The 18,011-nt window shown below is 50.6% G+C and overlaps 1 protein-coding gene across 7 annotated transcripts in view; it reads left to right on the forward strand.

Annotated features, from left to right (window-relative positions):
* Positions 1–3,141: 3,141 nt before the first annotated feature.
* Tmem268 (transmembrane protein 268) overlaps positions 3,142–18,011 on the forward strand; it is a 33,271-nt gene continuing 18,401 nt past the window's right edge. Inside the window, exons 1-6 of one of the 7 annotated variants that reach the window (XM_076564351.1) lie at positions 3,142–4,551; positions 7,821–7,907; positions 9,357–9,552; positions 12,865–12,974; positions 15,209–15,316; positions 16,936–17,085. In XM_076564351.1, the coding sequence (XP_076420466.1) occupies positions 9,444–9,552; positions 12,865–12,974; positions 15,209–15,316; positions 16,936–17,085 (477 nt within the window). In that variant the 5' untranslated portion in view covers positions 3,142–4,551; positions 7,821–7,907; positions 9,357–9,443. The other 6 variants (XM_006979562.4, XM_042271286.2, XM_042271285.2 and 3 more) reach the window with 6 other exon arrangements.

The raw sequence follows: 18,011 nt of genomic DNA on the forward strand, positions 1-18,011 counted from the left end.
TCTAATCTCTGCAAGCAACAAGTGGGAAGGCTCATTGTTTTCTGAGACCTTTAGATCCTGCAGGTTAGAGGTGTGATTCTACCTCCGCGAGGCTTGCAGGATGGCAGAGGTCACGGAACAAGGAAGGGACAGAGTCAGTTCAGAGCAGCACTGTGTACTGCAAGTCAGACTGCCAAGCTCCATGTCAGGCTTGTTTTGTGTACTGTTGTCTCCACTCACCTGCCCCCAGGCCAGGGAAGCGAAGCCTACAACAAACAGTCTGTAGTTCTCAGCACATTCAGCCTGTCTCTACTCAAGATGATTAATGGTACCAGAAGTCAACCAAAGCTGTCCTTCCAAAGGTTGGAGCTTTGATGAGTTCTGCATGCCTCTCATTTTTCACAGCATTTCCCCCCTCTCCTTTAGGAGCAACGTGGCAGATGCCAAGAATTTTTTTTTTCCCCTGTCAGTTCATCTCCCATCACTTCAGTGGCTCTGGAGTTACTGCAAAAGCTTGGGTACCACCACCAGGCAGTTCTAGCTTGCTCTCTGTCTTCTTCCTGTGCAGACAGGCAGCCTGGACACAGTCTTGATGGAAAGACTGGGCTGGTGATTTGGGGAGAAGATGCTGGTCAGATCATTGTACCAACATTTACTTCTCTGGCTCTTAACGTCAAGTGGTGCTGACTAGCTCCTGCATCCAGTATGAACTTAGCGACATGCTCATTGTGTTGGAGTGACTGGTGGGGGCCACCCATCTCCCCCCTTTTCTATTTGGAAATAAGAGGGAAACATTCTAGACCAGATGGCAGCACCTGCGATAACAGCAGCAGAGAAGCTGGCCCGATTGCCCACAGAGGGGCTGCTTCTCATCTTGGGTGGTTTTTCAGGATGAAGAGTCACACATACTAGTTGAACCCTCTGCTCAGCCACATAGGAGTTCTCTTGTGGCTCCACTCCATTTGTCCCTAGGACCTGTCACCGGCACTTAGCATTCTGCAGCTCTTGTGCCCTGGGGCGGTTGTAGCCTCTCTTGAGAGGAACTCGGCAGTTATTCTTCTGGTTTTGACCCACTTCCCCCACAACTAGTGTTGTTCGCCTCCCAGCACACTTGACAAGGACAGCAGCTGTGTAGTTCTGCACTCCACCTGCTGTCATCCCATATCCTGTCTCACAGCGGAGTTCATCAGCAGGTCATGCCGCTCCCAAGAGGTGAAATAGGTATGGAGCCACTAGCAGTGGCATCTAGAAGAACACTTTTGTAAATAACTGTTTGAGTAGTTCACATAGATCAGGATTAATATAATTCAGGGTGCTGGTGTACATACTGTTGGTCTCCATGTCTGCAGTAGTAGTCTGTAAATGAGACAGGCTTAGTTATTCAAGGAAACATAATTAGTGGCAAAGGCTGCATTTGAACCTGTGACTCTTAGACTTCTAGTCTGAGCTGCTGTGTGATCTGCTCAGTTTGTTCCGCCCATGGCAGTGTCTCAAGCAGCATTTCTAACAGCAGCTAGAAAGTCGGTGAATGTAATCGGCAGGCCAGTTCCAAAAACCGAGATGTAGTTTTTTTATCTTTTGCTTTTCATGTGCTCTCCCAGTGCTTCTGAGACTCCCTCCAATCCCCTCTGCTGCTGCATCTCCAGGTTCTGCCATTCCGGGAGAAGTTCACTCTTTTTCTTCATCCATGTCAAATGCATTGGCTGCTGGACCTTTGCAAACAGCAGTATGGAGCAGCTGCTGAGTAAGGGTGGCCTTGCCTGGAATTTGTGGTTGGTTAATTTACCTGTAGTTGAGGCTTCATCTGTCCAATTGCTGCTTCAGATGTATTTAACAAAATGCTGTGGGCTGGGCCCTGGGCAGCTATGAGCACAGGCAGGAATGGCCCTAGGACTTAAAGGTTTGTGCTCTGGGGGAAAGAATAAGGCAGTGGCCATACTGGGTGACAGGTGTAATTGTAGGTTAAACAGGAACCATCAAGAAGGGGACAGACCTTGGCCTAGGACAGGATAGGGCTTTCAGAATAAGGGCCCAGCCAACCAAGACCCAAGAATGGGTTGTCAGGTGAGGATGCGTTTGGCACTAACCTTCCAGATGAAGAGGGAAGACCCAAGAATGGAGCAGCCAGGTGATGATGGGGTTAGCACTAACCTTCCAGATGAAGAGGGAAGACCTGAGGCAGGCACTAAGACCTGAAGTGAAAGAATGGGGTGCAGGAGGAACTGAGAATGGCTCTATTTATGGAGCCTGGGGTTTGGGGAGAGGGCAGTGATTCATCCAGAGGAGGCTGCAGGTGGTGCAGACTGAAGTCACCACCAAGGCCCCCAGACTCCATCAAGCTGTCATTGCTACAGTCAGCTCTGCAGTCTGCTTTACTGGATGTTATGGTGCTTTGCCCCTTGTATGAGGAGCCCCCAGGGTTTCAGGTAAGCAGACTCTTACGTTGCTGCAGGGGTGCACCGTGTTGTCACAACTTTCTAAGCACTCATGTTTGGTTCCTGATGTCTTCCACATCAGCAGGTGTCTCTTGATAAATGAGTGAACAGAGCTCAGTCTGCTACATAGTGCACCAGTGCAGCCCGTTTGTGGCTTCCCAAGTCCCCTGTTTGTTACCTGTGGGAGGCTGATGTGTCAACATAAAACTTGGTGCTGGAGCTTGGAGAGTGGAGGCTGGTGGACAGGGCAGAAGGGCCGGCTCTGTTGTCATGGAGGTGGGTGGTGGGCCTTGCTCCAGAGGCAGGGTTAGAGACCTAGGCCGGGCCACAGCTGTTGCACCTTCCCTTTCAATAACAGTCTGTCAGCATTTAGAGGTCTCAGCACCCTTGGGTTTCTTTTTCCTGGGCCTCTAAATTACTATTAGCAAATTGATTATACTACACAGGAACCTTCCACAAACCGTCCTCTACAGTGCTGGCACTGAGCAGGTACTTCAGCGCTGATTTGTGCACAAATAGCTTCAGTTTTAGTAGCTTGTCACCTTGATCTGACTGACTTGTCCCTGTGGGCACCCACATGGGATATGTTATTTGGATTTTCAGTTCATTCTTGATGCCTCTAAACATCCTGCCTTTGGGTGTGCAGCCATTTAAGTCTGAAAGGCCTCAAGAGTTTGACAGTCACTATTGAAAAAAGAAATGTGAAAAAAAAAATGTGCTTGCGTGTGTCTGTGCAAGATCACTTGTAGAAACAAGGGCAGTGGTGGGTGTGTTTGTGTCCTAGCCCTTCCTGCAAGCAAGGGTAGGAACCATATGTATCCAGCATAGGGGCAGAACTAGGCAAGGAGAGGCCCATATTTACAAAACACAGACCTCTGTGATCCTCTTAAAAAGAAATGAGGCCATTGGTGCAGGAGCTAAGTACTCAGGGTTGAAAGACAACGAAAGGTGACCAATAGAACAGAATCTGTTCCTTTTATATAAACGTGTACTGCAAAGAAAAAATACATGTGGTTAGCCAGGTTTGACCCATATTGTCAGACCAACCAACCAACCAACCAACCAACTGTAGATGAAATTCTAAACAGTTTTATTAAAAAACAAACAAAAAGCCAAATACAGAGTTAAAAGCCCAAGAGATCAGAGCACTAGCGAAGCCATTAGCTTACCAGTCGCTGCTTTCCTTCCCCTCAGAGAGAGATTCTCCTGTGTGACCTGTCTTTTCATTGCCTTTCTGTTCTACCTTCTCGTTGGCTCTAAACCCAACCACATGATTTCCTGTCACTGCCTGTCTATGCAGACCTCCAGGTCTCTATGGTTGGTACCGAGATTAAAGGTTCGGGTCACCACTTGGCTGTGTCCTTGAACACACAGAGATTCTGCCTGCCATGTGATTGGATTAAGGGCATGTGCTACCACCACTGGACTTCTGCTAAATAGCTTGCTTTTAGCTCTGATCCCCAGGCAACTTTATTTATTAACATACAAATAAAATCATATTTCAGTACAAATAAAATATCACCATAACCAACCAAGGTGAATCCAAGACTAGTGATTCACTTGGGAAAAGAAGATCATCATAGACCCTCATAAATCTCAAAAAGTAGGGTGAGCAAGTGTGGGTTTGAACACCTCACACATTTTGTTAAAACAACACAATTTCATAACACAGCCGTAACTAAATATTTTTAAAGAAAACGCAACACAAAGTTTAATTTACCAGATGGTTGAGTGGAGACTTTGGACCTGCCGTCAGGCCATTTGCTCCCCACACGGACGCTCTCTGTACTGTACACCATTTTTCGTTAGAAACTTCTGGTCCCGAGTGTGCCTCATGCACCGGATCCCATGACTCTCAGTCACTCGGGACCGGCCTCCCAGCCCCGCCGCTCCTTCACTGCGGGGACGAGCCCAGATCCCATGCACGTGGCGGGCGCGGGAACCCTTCCGGTGCCCTAGGGGAGTGCGGCTGATGAAACGCCCCGCGCTCGGCCCAGGAGACGCCGCCGCAGGGCGGCTCGCGGAGGAAACGGGCTGGGGCGGCGCGCGGGAGGCGGGCGCGCGGGGGCGGCGGCGCCGGGACGCCTCGGCGCAGAAGGGGCGCGGAGGCTCGGACCCTGCGCGTCCCCGGGCGGCGGTGAGTGTGCGCGGGCCGTGCGCGCGCCCGTGCGCCCGAGCTCCGGGGTTAGGGCCACGGGGCCTGCGTGCGCGTCCCGCCCCTAAGGCTCGGGTGACCTCTTCCCGCCCCCCGCGTCAGGCGTGGGAGCTGCGGGGTAGGGCGGGTGATTTCTGGGGTGAGGGAGCCCCAAGGCCAGAGGGCAGAGACCGGGGAGCCAGCTACCCAAGGCCAAGGCCAGGTACGATGGGAGACGCCTGGCCGCGCTAAGCCAGCTTTCTGTTCTGGCTCCCTCTGAGCTTTGCTCCCTGACCTTGGATAGTCAGCTTTCTCTTCCGGGGCTTACTGTCCACATCATTGAAATGGGGCGTTTGGACTCCTTGTCTAGCCAGGCTTTTCTGCCCTAAACTTTTGGGACTGTCGCCCCTGTGATCTGTTGGACTTGCAGTGTAATGACGCTGAGTTTGAAGAAGGAAAGCCGCTTGCTTTCTTTTCAAAGCAGCCTGAGCAGGCGCTTGGTGGTCGGTGAGGCTGGCAAGCTCTGTGCATAGAGGGGACCTCTGGGGGCTTGAGTCTGCACAGCCTGCGACTGGAAAATCTGGTTCAAATGTGGGCTCCCTAAGGGACTGTCAGAAGTCTCGGTGCTTGCTCCCTCTGTGCTCTGCTTACCTTTGCGTTGGGCTCCCTGACTTGTGTGCTGAAGGCGAGCAGGGCTGAGGGGGGTGGTAAATGGTCAACCTCTGCCTTTGGGGTTCTGCCTTCATCCTCGTGGCTCTGTAGCCTCTGGACTGGATGAGGATCTACAGAGGGAGTCCTGAACCCATCCCGACCACTGGTCTGAACCCATTCAAATGTGATATGGCTCCTTTCAGTCTCCACTTTGGTGAAGCCTAGGAACGTCTAGGCATCCCTCCATCTCCCAAGTTGCTCCCCTTTGCTGCCTGATTTCCCCATCATCTCTGACAGTTCTCTCTGAGTGCCTTTCCCAGTGGATGGTGATCCCTGCAGGGAGAGCTGAGCAGAGACTTCATGTTGCATTCTTGGTTTCACAGTCAGGGGCTGGCCCTAGAAGGTTCTCAAGGAATGTTTGTGGAGTAGGTTGATAACAGCTACCTTCTCTCAGTAACCACCCTTTTCCAGATCTTGTGAATATGGAACCGCAGGGTAATCCTAAATTACTCTCCTTGTCCCGGCCCCAGGAAATGGAGGCAGAGAGAAGTCCTGTATGTTGCTCAAGGTGGAACGTGGTTGGGCTGGGCAGGTTACTTTTAGCCAGCCCACACAGCCTTGGGTGGATGACTGGAGTCTGCTGATTGGGTCTCTGTGGGCAGCTGAGGGGGCTGATGTGGCTGCTGTGATTTCTGCCCACAACACAATGCTTCATTGTGGGATTTTGCAACCAGTGGATCCTTGTGTGCCGTCCCAGGCTTCAGCAACTCCAGCCTGTGTCAGCTCTTCCCGGCCTTTTCAACGCTCCAGTGTCGGGAGGCTTACGTGTGGCCCCGAGTCCTCTGCTTGGAGTACAGCTATCAAGGTTGGGTCAGAGGAAGCAGAGGTGTGTCAGCTCTGGGCATAACCTTGTGGCTGTTTTTGTGTCTTTTGTACCTCTTGGGGGTATAGGAAGGAAAGCAGGTATGGTGAGGTTGGCTGGTAAGTATCCAGGGTGTTTGAGACCACTGCTGTGGGCTGGGTCGAGCCTGAACAAAGAGGAGACTGTCTTCCTGTGAGGACTATTGCAGGGTGACTGGAATTTATTTCTATATCATGCCTGGGAAACATGGTTTCTTCTGATCTACTCAAAGGTGGCTCCATGAATAAGCTGAAAGGAAGCCAGACCAGGCAGGCCCAGAGGTATGAGGGCATGGTACTGTGGCCTGAGGCTCTGGAGCCACATGCCGGAATCCTTCTCTGGCCCTTCAGCTGATAGCCACCCAGCTTTGGAAAGGGCATGTCTTGACTGTGAAACAGGAAAACCATGTTGAGGAAAGGAAGGAACCTGGGCTCTGGGCAGAGTACTGAATACCATGCTTATACCTGCTGGTGTGTGCCTAAAGCAGCTAGCGGAATGAGGCCTCCATGCCCCCACTGTACAGATGCTCACAGTAGAGTTCAGGCACAGGGGTTGGGTGGCGTAGGGTGCTGCAGGTGAATGTCACAAAGCACATGAATGGCTGTGCACTGATTCCCGCTCAGGCTTTCTGGCTCCAAAGCTTTCATATTTTCCTAACATTTTGTTGCTTTTCGGCCTTGGGCTCTCATGTAGGACAGGGGTGGAAATTGTTAACATCCATCTTTTATCTGCTCTTTGTTGGGAGAAGAGGCTCCCAAGGTACCTTCTAGACTCACCCTTCCTAACACTGCGACCCTTTAATAAAGCTCCTCAATTTTGGTGACCCCAACCATAAAACTATCTTTGTTGCTACTTCATAACTGTAGTTTTGCTACTGTTAGGAATTGTATTGTAAATATCTGTGTTTTCCAATGGTCTTTGGGAGGTCACAGGTTGAGAACTACTGTTCTAGAGCCTAAAGTTGGGCTGGCTTCAGGTACATAGACCTGCATGGTTGCTCAGGGCTTCCTCGTCCAGAGTCATTTTTTTTCTTACAATTTGGCTTTGTTATGCTGCCACAGTCTTAATTTCTTCAGTTTTTGTGTGAGTGTGGGTACGCACATGCCACAACATGAACGTAGAGGTCAGGGTACAACTTTTGAGAGTAGGTTCTTACCTTTTACCTTGTTGAGGCATGGTCTGTCTGTCTGTATTTCTTTTTTTAGATTTATTGATTATTATTATAGATTTATTTATAACATTTTAAATGATTAAAATATATTTATTTATTATTTATAATAAACTATAGGTTTATTCATTATTTTATGTGTTTTGCCTGCATGTATGTCTGTACTATGTGTGTGTCTCTGGTACCCTTAGAGGTCAGAAGAGGGGTCAGATCCCCTGGAACTGGAGTTATGGATGGTTGGGAGCCACCATGTGGGTTCTGGTCTTCTGTAAGAACAACAAGCGCTCTCAACTCTGGACCATTTGTCCAGCCCCTGGCTCTCTCTTCTTGTTGCCTGGTCCATGAGCCTCTGACCTTCGTGTACGTCCCCCCCCATCTCAGCGTAGGAACAGTGCAATCGTAGACATGCCTGCCACATCATCTTTTATGTGAGCATCTGGGGTAGAACTCAGGTCGTCAGGCGTGTGAGGCAAGTGCTTCCCCTGCTGAATCATCTCCATGACCCGAGATCCTTACGTTCTGAACAGGAGTCCCCACATTTTCGTTTTGCAGGTCTTCCCACACCCTCTGCAGCCGCTCCTGCTGAAGCGTTGGGGTCAACAGTGAAGACGACATAAGGATCACTTTCTCCCTGTGGAGGTCAGTGCCAGTGGCCTTGGGGCCAGTTTGTGTCGTCTGGACGCTTCATACTTCCCATTGTTGCCTTCCATTGTCGCCTTCCTTGGTAGCAAATGGTTGTTCCAAAGAACTGTCCACCAGACATTCCCAGGGTTGATGTGCCACTCTTGGGTATTTGAGTGGAACTTGATTTTCCTGGGGGACACATGGCACAGGTTGCAGTAGATTGGTGACCCAGGAAGTCACCAAGGGAGCCTCACAAGGAGCATCCCTGCTTTGGCTGATGAAAGTGGCTAAATGTGATGCTTGCTGTGGCTCTGGGCCTCCTGATGCTGGAGTCATTGGTCATGTCTCCATGAGCTTTTGGAGCTAACCGCAAAGCCAGACCTGACTCTCCTGATAGTCTTGTCTCAGATAAGAGTTTAGCTGACAATGTTTTTGTGTTGGCTTTGGCCACCTGGAAGCCCTAAAGACCAAACCCTTGCCTCAGTCACAGCAACTGTTTGTAAACAGTTACACTAGGAGCAACTGTCTTTCTTTTTTTATGAGGCAGGGTTTTCCTGGTAGCCTACACCTGTCTGGAACTCAGTGTGTAGCCCAGGCTTGCATTGAACTTTTGGATCCTATTGCCTCTCTCCCCTGTACCCCTCTGTGCTGGGGTTATCAGCCTGTGTCATGAGGCTGGACTGGGTTGTTGTTATTGTTGTTGTTTTGAGATAGGGTCTCACTATGTAGATCAGGCTGGTGAACTCACATAGATCTGTCTGCCTCTGCCTCTAGAGTGCTGGCACTGAAGGGTTAAAGGAGTTAATATTCATGGGGTATATCTCTGTCCCCCATGGCCTTCCTGTGTGCTGTTCATTGATTCCCTGTAGTGGGCCTGTCGGGGGAGGTCTGCTAGATTTGAAGGAGCCTATTGGAAGCTCTGAGGTTAAGCCACATATCCAAGTTTACACAAATAGGAATAGGAGGTGGTGGGGCCACAGTGTTGAAGCCTGAACATGGACCTTGCCTCTTTAAGGAACTGGAATGTAGCCCAGCTGTCTGGCTAGTTCTCTTCATGATTGTCAGGACTCTGCCTGTAATCTGTGTTTCCTGTTCGCTGCTTTCGTTTTGTGCATCTTGCAGTGCCTTGGAGGAAGCTGTATGTAAACAGGCCTCCCCATAATGAACGTAATACCTGTCTCAGGCTTGCTTACCTGGGCATCTCAGGAAGACATGAGTGGGGCCTGGTGTGGCTGAGCTGGAGAAGACCCACCGCCAGAAGGGGAATTCTCAGCTGAGGTCTGGGGAAGGTTTTGGTTCCTTCTTCTCCGAGAAAGAGATTTCTGTTCCGAGAAAGAATTTCCTCAGCATGACCAGGAAGTCAGCATTTAGACTCCTGATGGCCCTGCCTGGCCTTTAGCAACTCTGGTCCCAGGGAAGGCCAGGGAGCCCAGCTTACCTTCTTTCCTGTGCTGTTTTTCATAGGCAAGTGGAGGGGAGACGTTGCCCCAGCATGAACTGCACCCCCAGAAACAGGAAGTAGAAACTAAAGCAGCTGTCTGTCTGTCTGCCATGGCCTGTGAGCCTCCTACAGACCCTGGTGTCGCAGCTGGTCCCCTGCCCACCTCTATCCTCGGCTGCAGCACCTTGCCTCAGAGGAGCCCTCCTGGATGGGGTCAAGGTAAGGCCATGACCCCCCCCCCCCCATATACTCCCCTTCTCCCTGTGTCCCATTCTGTGCTGACCTCACACCTTATAACTGGGGTCTCTGGATAACTGGGTGACTTTGGGATTCAGCTCCAGGCCACTTTCTATCATTTCTACCCTGTTCTAACGGTCACTGCTTCCTATCATCACCTTGAGCTTGAGCATCACTTTCGAGCTTGTTTTCTCTCCTTCCCACCAGAGAACCTTTTTCAGATGTGTAGTCTTGCTGGCAGTCAGGCCTCACATTGGACATGTGAAGATTCGTCATTTACCAGGCCAGCCTTAGCACCTTCCATTGCCCTGTTCTCTGTTCTTTGCCAGGGCATTCTGTCTCAGGACCTTTATACATGATGTTCTTTCTGCCGGTGTTTTTTTGGTGCTTGATTTCCATTCATTCTTCAGGCCTTCTTTCATCCCTCCTTCCCATGGCAAATTATTTGATGGCTTAGCCTTAGTTGGGATTTTCTGATGTATTCTCCCAGCCTCCCTATCAGAATGGAAGTTCAGGGAGGGTAGGGCTCTGTACTGTTTCACCCTTCCCATGTCTGCAGAGTCCGCAGGAGGCCTGCTCCACAGGAGAAATGGAGTTAGGATTGTGCTGAATGAAGGGATGAATGGTAGCTGGGAATAGCAAGGAGAAACAGTACTGTAAACTGTGGGTGATCTATAGGAATGTGGGGCTTACGTAAAGGGCCTGAAACTCAGTGCTTACAAAAAGGTGTATGCCTGTGTTATTAAGAAAGCAATTTAAGCCGGGCAGTGGTGGCGCACGCCTTTAATTCCAGCACTTGGGAGGCAGAGCCAAGCGGATCTTGGTGAGTTCGAGGCCAGCCTGGTCTACAGAGCGAGATCCAGGAAAGGCACAAAGCTACTCAGAGAAACCCTGTCTTGAAAAACAAAACAAAACAAAACAAAACAAAACAAAAAAAAGAAAGCAATTTAAATACCTATACATGCTTCAGTAGAAAGGGACAGGATGAAGCATTTTTCCTTTGAGACTTGAAAGGTGTCACTCTGCTGAATTTTAGCAAACCTCCTCTTGCTTCTTTGTGCATTCTCTCTCTCTCTCTCTCTCTCTCTCTCTCTCTCAGCTTTACTTAGCTTCAGTCTAGAAGCAAGTATTTCCAAGTGCAGGACTTGCTGTTCTCATTTTAAGCAACAGATGAGCGATTATGTTGCCAAGAATCCAGGAACTCCTAGTAGAAATGCAAACAAGAGACTCGGTAAAAGGTCTTTGTAATGTTTGGGCAAATGCCTGTGGAGCCAGGGTGTAGCTGTCTGAAGGTTCCAGACTCTCTTGGGGGAGCTTCAGCCTGTGTGGCAAGGAGGGCCCCAGTGGGAGAGCCCACTGAAGGCTGCCTGTGTTTTGGGCACCACGTCTTCCTCTTGTTTGTTCCACCCCCTACCCTCAAGACAACTGGGTAAACCCTCTGCTTTCCGGAGGCTTGGCTTCTGTTTCCATGTGAACAGCATCCACCTCGTAGGACTCTTGGAGCAAGTGCATAGTGAGGGCTTCAGTTCTCTCTCCACCAGGGGGCTTATTAGCTACTCTCGTTCTTTCCTGCCTACCCCTTTCAAACATTTCAGAAGTCTTCAGTTTAATCTTACACTTTTATCAAAGTATGGCGGAGCCTAACAGACATAGTAGTGCTGTCTTATCAGGACTTTTGAGTTCTGGACAGCTTACTTCCAAACTATGACCTCACTGGGGCTAGTAATTCACCCACTTGAGGTGACATCCAGGCCATCGTCCGAATGGTTCACAGTCTCCTGTGGTGGCTGTGACCGTCTGTAGGTAAGGAAACAGTTTCTCCTGCACATTTACCTTGTTAGTAATAGGCTGAGTCGCAGTTTGACCCCTCAAGATCTGACCTGTATTTTGTCTGTGTACCACAGACAAACTTGGAGCAGAGGGCAAACTTGAAAGTTCTTTTGGACAGCACCTGGAGTTTAGAATTCTGTGATGGAATCTTTTTTTTTTTTTTTTTTTTTTTTTTAATAATAACATTCTTTTTTTTTTTTTTTTTTTTTTTTTTTTTTTGGTTTTTCGAGACAGGGTTTCTCTGTGTAGCTTTGCGCCTTTCCTGGAACTCACTTGGTAGCCCAGGCTGGCCTCGAACTCACAAAGATCCGCCTGCCTCTGCCTCCCGAGTGCTGGGATTAAAGGCGTGCGCCACCAACGCCCGGCCTGTGATGGAATCTTTAAGACTGGAGGTGCTCTTCCTTCCTGACCCAGGGTATGAGAAAAGAATACGATCAGGGTTGAGGATCAGAGTCCTATCATATTCATTCCTTTTTGTGTCTAACATTTATGCAAGATGCAAAGCCAGCTCAGGACATGCTGTGATGAACAGACCAGCGTGGAAGTATGGCCTAAAGGAAGGCCTTAATTTGAACAATTGCGCGCGCACGCAGACACACACACACACACACACACACACACACACACACACACACACATTCGTGATGTGTGCAAATGAGGCATTGGAGGGGCAAGGTTAATGTTTGAGTGTGATGGAGGAGGGCTCTACATGGATGCAGAGGATGCTTGATGTTTAACACAGAGGCTTGAGAGCCACCATGATACCTCTGCAATTCTGCAGTCAGAAGCCCGACCCTGGCTTTCCTGCGCTCACAGTACAGGGATGTGCCCTTTCTGGAGCCCACTGGACAAGGCTCTGTGTCCTTTCCTGCCCCCTTCCCAGTGGTACAGGCTACCCACAGTACTTAGCTGTGGCTCCTCCTCCTCCTCTGGTCAAAGTCAGCAATGATGTAGCGCTCTGTGCCCTGCCTTCTTTAAGGGCCATTGTGATTCCCTCAGCCTCACTGGGTACTGCAAGCTGCTGTCCCTGCTTAAGGCCAGCTCATCTGTGCCCTGCATTCCATCTGTAGCGCTCATTCCTCTTTGCCCTGGCAACATAGTCTGGGGGTGAAGGTGTGGCCATCTGGGGGCTGGGCTTGATCTAACATCTATCTCATCAGGCCCCTAAAGTAGTTGGTTGTTCAGCCTCTGTTTACATATGCCTTGTGACAGGGCACTCACGACCACCCATTCTTTGCGGGATGCCTTTCTGTCTTGGGAAATTATGAATTACACAGTTAGCCAGTGCGGGCCTTAGTTTTGCCTCCTGGGGGCTTCCCAGTCAAGCTACATCCTTAGGGATTGGGGACAGCTACCATGTCCCTCATCACAGGAAGGCACCCCCGACCCAGGTGTGATGCCCTCAGTTCTGAACTCCTCCGGAGGTGCTCTGGTTGGCCCACTGATGCGCCGATGTGTTTGCAGAGCTGCACAATGGCCAGGTGCTCGCCGTCCTCCGGATCGACAACACCTGTGCACCCATCTCCTTTGACCTGGGAGCCGTCGAGGAGCAGCTGCAGGCCTGGGGCATTCAGGTGAGTGCTGGGGTCTGTGCTCTTCTCTCCAGCCACCCGGCCACCACTGATCTCTTCACCAACATTGCCTTCACTTTAGCTGTGCTGGCTGCGGTCAGTGCATAGGAGCGTATATCAGGAGTGTCCTTACTTCCCACTGTGTTCACTCAGAATGTGTGTGTTGGGGGTGGCTGCTCTGTCTGGGCCTTGAGCTGGCTAAGCTGTTCACACTGCCCGGCCGGAGCCAGACATGGGCCAGTAAGCGAGGTCCACCAGGCATGGATGCCACAGTAGAGGACCAGGCACTGAGGGCACAGGAGGAAGTTTTGAACTTCCTTGTTCAAAAAGTCACAAAAACTTCATGGAAGTCTAGTCCCTGACAGAGCTGTTGAGGGATAAATTAAGAATGCTGGGCGGGAGGGAGGCATTGTAGGGAGGGAACTACATTTGTGAAAGTTCATGGAACTTACCACATAGGGGATGTGATACCTTCCGACAGTGAATCCAGGCCTGGGCTTCGCAGACCCGCTGTGTAGATAAGGATGCAGGCTTGCTGTTAACTTCCTGTGTGACTTCAGGCAGGAGACCTAACCTCTCTGTGCCTCACTTTTGTCCTCCAGAGAGGGTGATGTCAATGCCTGGTCTGTAGGGCTTCCATTAGGATTGCACGTGTGACACCAGGAGCATTTGCAGATGTTCTGGGACAAAGCAGGCTCTCAGCGAGCCATAGCACCTCCTGCCGGAGTGGAGGACGATGGTGTGTGTGGTTCACTCCCCAGAGCCCTGGAGGTGAAGTCTTCCCTGGGCTAGCTAGCCAGGAGGGACTGATCAGAGGCAGGGGCACGGGCAGCTCGGTACACCCACGCTTTCTGAGTTTGACACGCTGCCGTTGAAGGAAGACTTTGGGGACAGCACTGAGCCTCCCCTGCTCTGGACAGATTGCCTTTTGCTGTCCGTGTTTCCATCCCGCCTTTGCGCAGAACTTCCCCCTCCTAGTCTCTCTTCTCCCACTCCCTGCTTGCCTCCCTCCGTCCTGTCTTGTGTGGTGTATGCATGTGTATGTGTTCCTATGTACATGCATGTGCATGCGGAGGCCTGAGGTTGATGCGTCTTCCTGGTTTGCGCTCTACCTTGTTTATTGACACAGGGTCTGTCCCTGAACATGGAGCTGGCTGATCTACCTAGACTGGCTACCAGGGGTTTCCCCAAAGCACCCAGTTATCTAACAGGGGTGCCAGGAATCCAACCTCAAGTCCTCAGGCTTGTGCCACAGATTGGCCCACTGAGCCATCTCCCCAAACCCCAGATCTCTCTTAAATCACCGTCTTGAGATTAAGAAAGAGTTTGTGTGTACACTGTTGTACTGTGTTCTTAGGTGACTTGTTTTTCCACTTTGAAGAAATTGTGTTTATGATGATGATTGTTATCATGTGTATGTAGGTGGGCGGGTGCATGCATGTGCGTGCCAGGGTGCGTGTGTGGAAGTCAGGACAACTTTGTGGGGTCTGTTCTTTCTTCTACCCTTCTCTGGATTCTGGGGCATGAACTTGGGTCATCAGGCTTGCATCTCTTACTGCGAAGCTCCTTTACGCCTGAGTCCTCGAGATGTCCCATGTCGGGATGGAATTCTGAAGTGGCTAGTTCCTTTGGTGACACTGCTTCTGTAGGGCTGGTGTGCTCTGCAGACACTCTGGTGTGGACAGGAAGACCTGTGCCCTCAGTGCCTGGGATTGTGTGCAGTGTCAAATGGCAGCGTTGGTAGGCTGGCTCTGAGTGCCCAGCGCTCATTGTGTGGCGCTCACTCTGCTGAGTGCCCTGTGCACCACCTCACTGAACATTCACCCAACCCTACAGTGCACCCACCCCTCCCTCATTTTAGAGAAGAGGAACCCAAGGTTCAGAGAAGGGTTCACTTGGCTCAAAGTCACCCAGCACTTGAGTGACATGACCAGAGTTTAGCCCAGGGCCTGTGTCCTTCCCAAGACTTCCTATGCTTGTTGAAAGGTACTGAGACCCAGGCTGTGTGGTTCCTCTTCAGGATGCCCTGGTTCTCAGGTTCCTGCAGTTAGATTGTACCCTAGGATCCCAAATCTATGCTCCCAGCCTCCCATTCTGCCCTGTAAGGTGCCTTGAGTTTGCTTTCTCCTCCTCCCATGGGCATTCCTGTGAACTGGGAGCGTCATGCTTGCTGGCAGGGAGGAGATGGGGAGCTGGCTGTCCTGTAACTTATGACATCTTTATCTTGGGTGATATAGGTCCCTGCTGAGCAATACAGGAACTTGGCTGAGAGTGCCCTCTTGGAACCTCAAGTGAGGAGGTATATCATCTACAACTCCAGGCCTATGCGGCTGGCCTTTGCTGTGGTAAGTAGTAGGTTAGGCCCATACTGTCTCCCAGCTTGGCCTCAGACACACCAAATGCAGCTGTATGTCTTTGGGTATATAAGGGGAGGAGGAATCCACTTGCCTTTGCAAGCGTAGTATCAAAGACTTGGATCTGGTGTGGAAAGAGTCTGTCGGGAATGGGAGTTGGAATTGGGAATCTGTGAACCACCAGGCTTCCGACTCAGTGTTTGCCCTTGGCCAAGACTTTTCTCTCTGGGATTTGGTTTTCCTTTTGTTCACAGATAGGTGTGTTTCCTGTATTTATAGTGTGCACACACACAAATGCATACATGTACCTACCTGTGTATGTGTATACTTGCAAACATATTTCTGTGACTACATTATCCACACACAGAAACACATGCATCCGTGGCCAAGGATTGTGTGAACCCAGGCTATCTAGGTCCTGCCGCTGAACCTTAACCACTCTGATTTCTGGCTTCTGTATGTGTTTATGGTCCAGCTGACCCTGCCTCCCATTTCAGGGGAGAAAGAGGAGAGGGGACTAGCATTTAACAGCTCTGGACTAGGAAGTGTTACCTTGTTAGTCCTGGAGCAGCCCTGTGAAGAAGGCATGGTTATTCTTAGTTCACAGGAGGGGAAGCCTAGGCTGAGAGAGGACCATGTGTTGTCCCAAGCCATGCTGCAAGGGAGGGATTACTGTGGGTTTTAGACACTGAGTTCTTTCCAGAGTGCCTGCCCTTTTTGTTTCATTTAGGATTGGGGTCAGGAGGGCTAGGAATGATTGACCTTGTTATCAAACTTGAGGGGTCACCAACTTTACCCCAAGTCAGGTTCAGCTACCCATCTTTAATAGGCCAACTAAAAGAACCAAATTAAAAGTGGAAAGCCGAAAGAGGAGATTTATCCAATGTGGCCACATTGGAAAGAGTGACAAAGAGAGCCAGCAAACACAACAGAGGTCCTGAAGGGAGAGCAGAGTTGAAGTAGATAACCAAGGCCACACACATCTAAGCAGTCTAGTCAAGATGTGGTCCCTCCTACCACTGGTCCATCTTTATCTGGGCCTTGATCTCATCCTGTGAGGGTCTGAGAAGTTGTAGTGAACTGTGTGAAATCTCAGTCTCTCTCTCTCTCTCTCTCTCTTTTTTTTTCGAGACAGAGTTTCTCCATGTAGTTTTGGTGCCTGTTGTGCTGGATCTTACTCTGTAGACCAGGCTGACCTCGAACTCACAGAGATCTGCCTGGCTTTGCCTCCCGAGTGCTGGGATTAAAGGCGTGGGCCACCACTGCCCAGCTCATGAAGTCTCTTTTTGCGAGACAAGTCCCCTCTCTGGCTGGTGCCATTTCCCAACATGAGATTCCTAGCAGAATTCCCATTTCTTTGGGGTCCATAGTTTCCATAGCCTGATAATCAGATTGAGAGACACAAGTGTCTCTTTAGAACATCTTCATTTCTGCCAGTTACAACCTGTTGTCAAGATTCACTTAAGAAGCAGGGAGTTGAGCTCAGGTCCCAGGGTTGGCATGGGTTCTTTCTGGCCCTTGGGAGGCTGTTTGACCCAAGGAGGGCCAGGGGTACCCATGAATGGAGTTGCTGTCCCTGACAGCTCCATGCCTTCCTCTGCCTTCTACAGGTGTTCTACGTGGTGGTGTGGGCCAACATCTACTCCACCAGCCAAATGTTTGCCCTGGGCAACCAGTGGGCAGGCGTGCTGCTTGCCACCCTGACTGCTGTCGGCCTGACCCTGATCCTCGTGCTGATCTTTGAGAGGCAGCAGAGGAAGGTGAGATGTCTGGGGCCCTGTCTGTTCCCGCCTGGGCAGTCTGATACTTCAACTCTGCCTCAGACGGCTCCGTCAGCTACCCTCATGGCTGCACACCCATGACTAAGAGGAATCCTCTAAATCCTTCTGTTGTCTTCTCTCTCTTTTGACAGGTTCTCACCATGTAGGCCCATGACCTAGAACTTGCACTGTGGCCTCTGCCTTCTGCGTGCTGGGATTATAGGCTTGTGCCATTACATGTTGCCCTTGTTTTGTACCTTTGTTCTTTTGAGGTGGGGGGGGGGTCTCGCTATGTAGCCTAGGTTGGCCCCAAACTCGTGATCCTTTTCCTAAGTGCAAGGCTTACAGGCTTGTGTCACCATGGTCTTCCTCCCCTCCTCCCCCTTCCCCTTTTCTCCCTTGCTCCCTTGCTCCCTTGGAAGGTTCCACTGTCTCCCTTTGGTGCTTTCGCTTCACTCTCTGCCAGCCTGTGGCTTTGGCTGCTCCCTGGGGCAGTTGCGTGTGGTGTGCAAAGCCACTTGCCTCTTGGCCAAGGAGCAAAGGCTCTTTGTTCTCTCGTCTTTCTTTGTTTTCTTATCCAGTCGCTGCAGATTGTTGTTTTTCTCCCAGAAGCCAGCTGTTTCAAGAGCAGTTCCCAGCTGCCAGCGTTGCTGCAGCTCTCTAGTTAGCTGAGCTTGCTCACACACCTCTGCCTGGACCTACACAGTAACTTGTGATTGGCAGGGAGGGAAGGTCCCAGCCCACCTCACTCACTGAGTACCAGGGCAGGAGGATGAGGGCTGGAGTGGTGGGGCCATTGTCCCTCCTGGGGTGGGTGGATGCTTCACTAACAGCCAGGTCTCACTTCACTGCAGTAGCAACCTGGGAGGCAGGGAGTGGGCTCAGAGAGTTAGGGAACTCGTCCTGGATCTCATATAAGTGGAGAG

This window comes from Peromyscus maniculatus, chromosome 2 (genome assembly GCF_049852395.1).
Source record: "Peromyscus maniculatus bairdii isolate BWxNUB_F1_BW_parent chromosome 2, HU_Pman_BW_mat_3.1, whole genome shotgun sequence".
Lineage (NCBI taxonomy): Eukaryota > Metazoa > Chordata > Mammalia > Rodentia > Cricetidae > Peromyscus > Peromyscus maniculatus.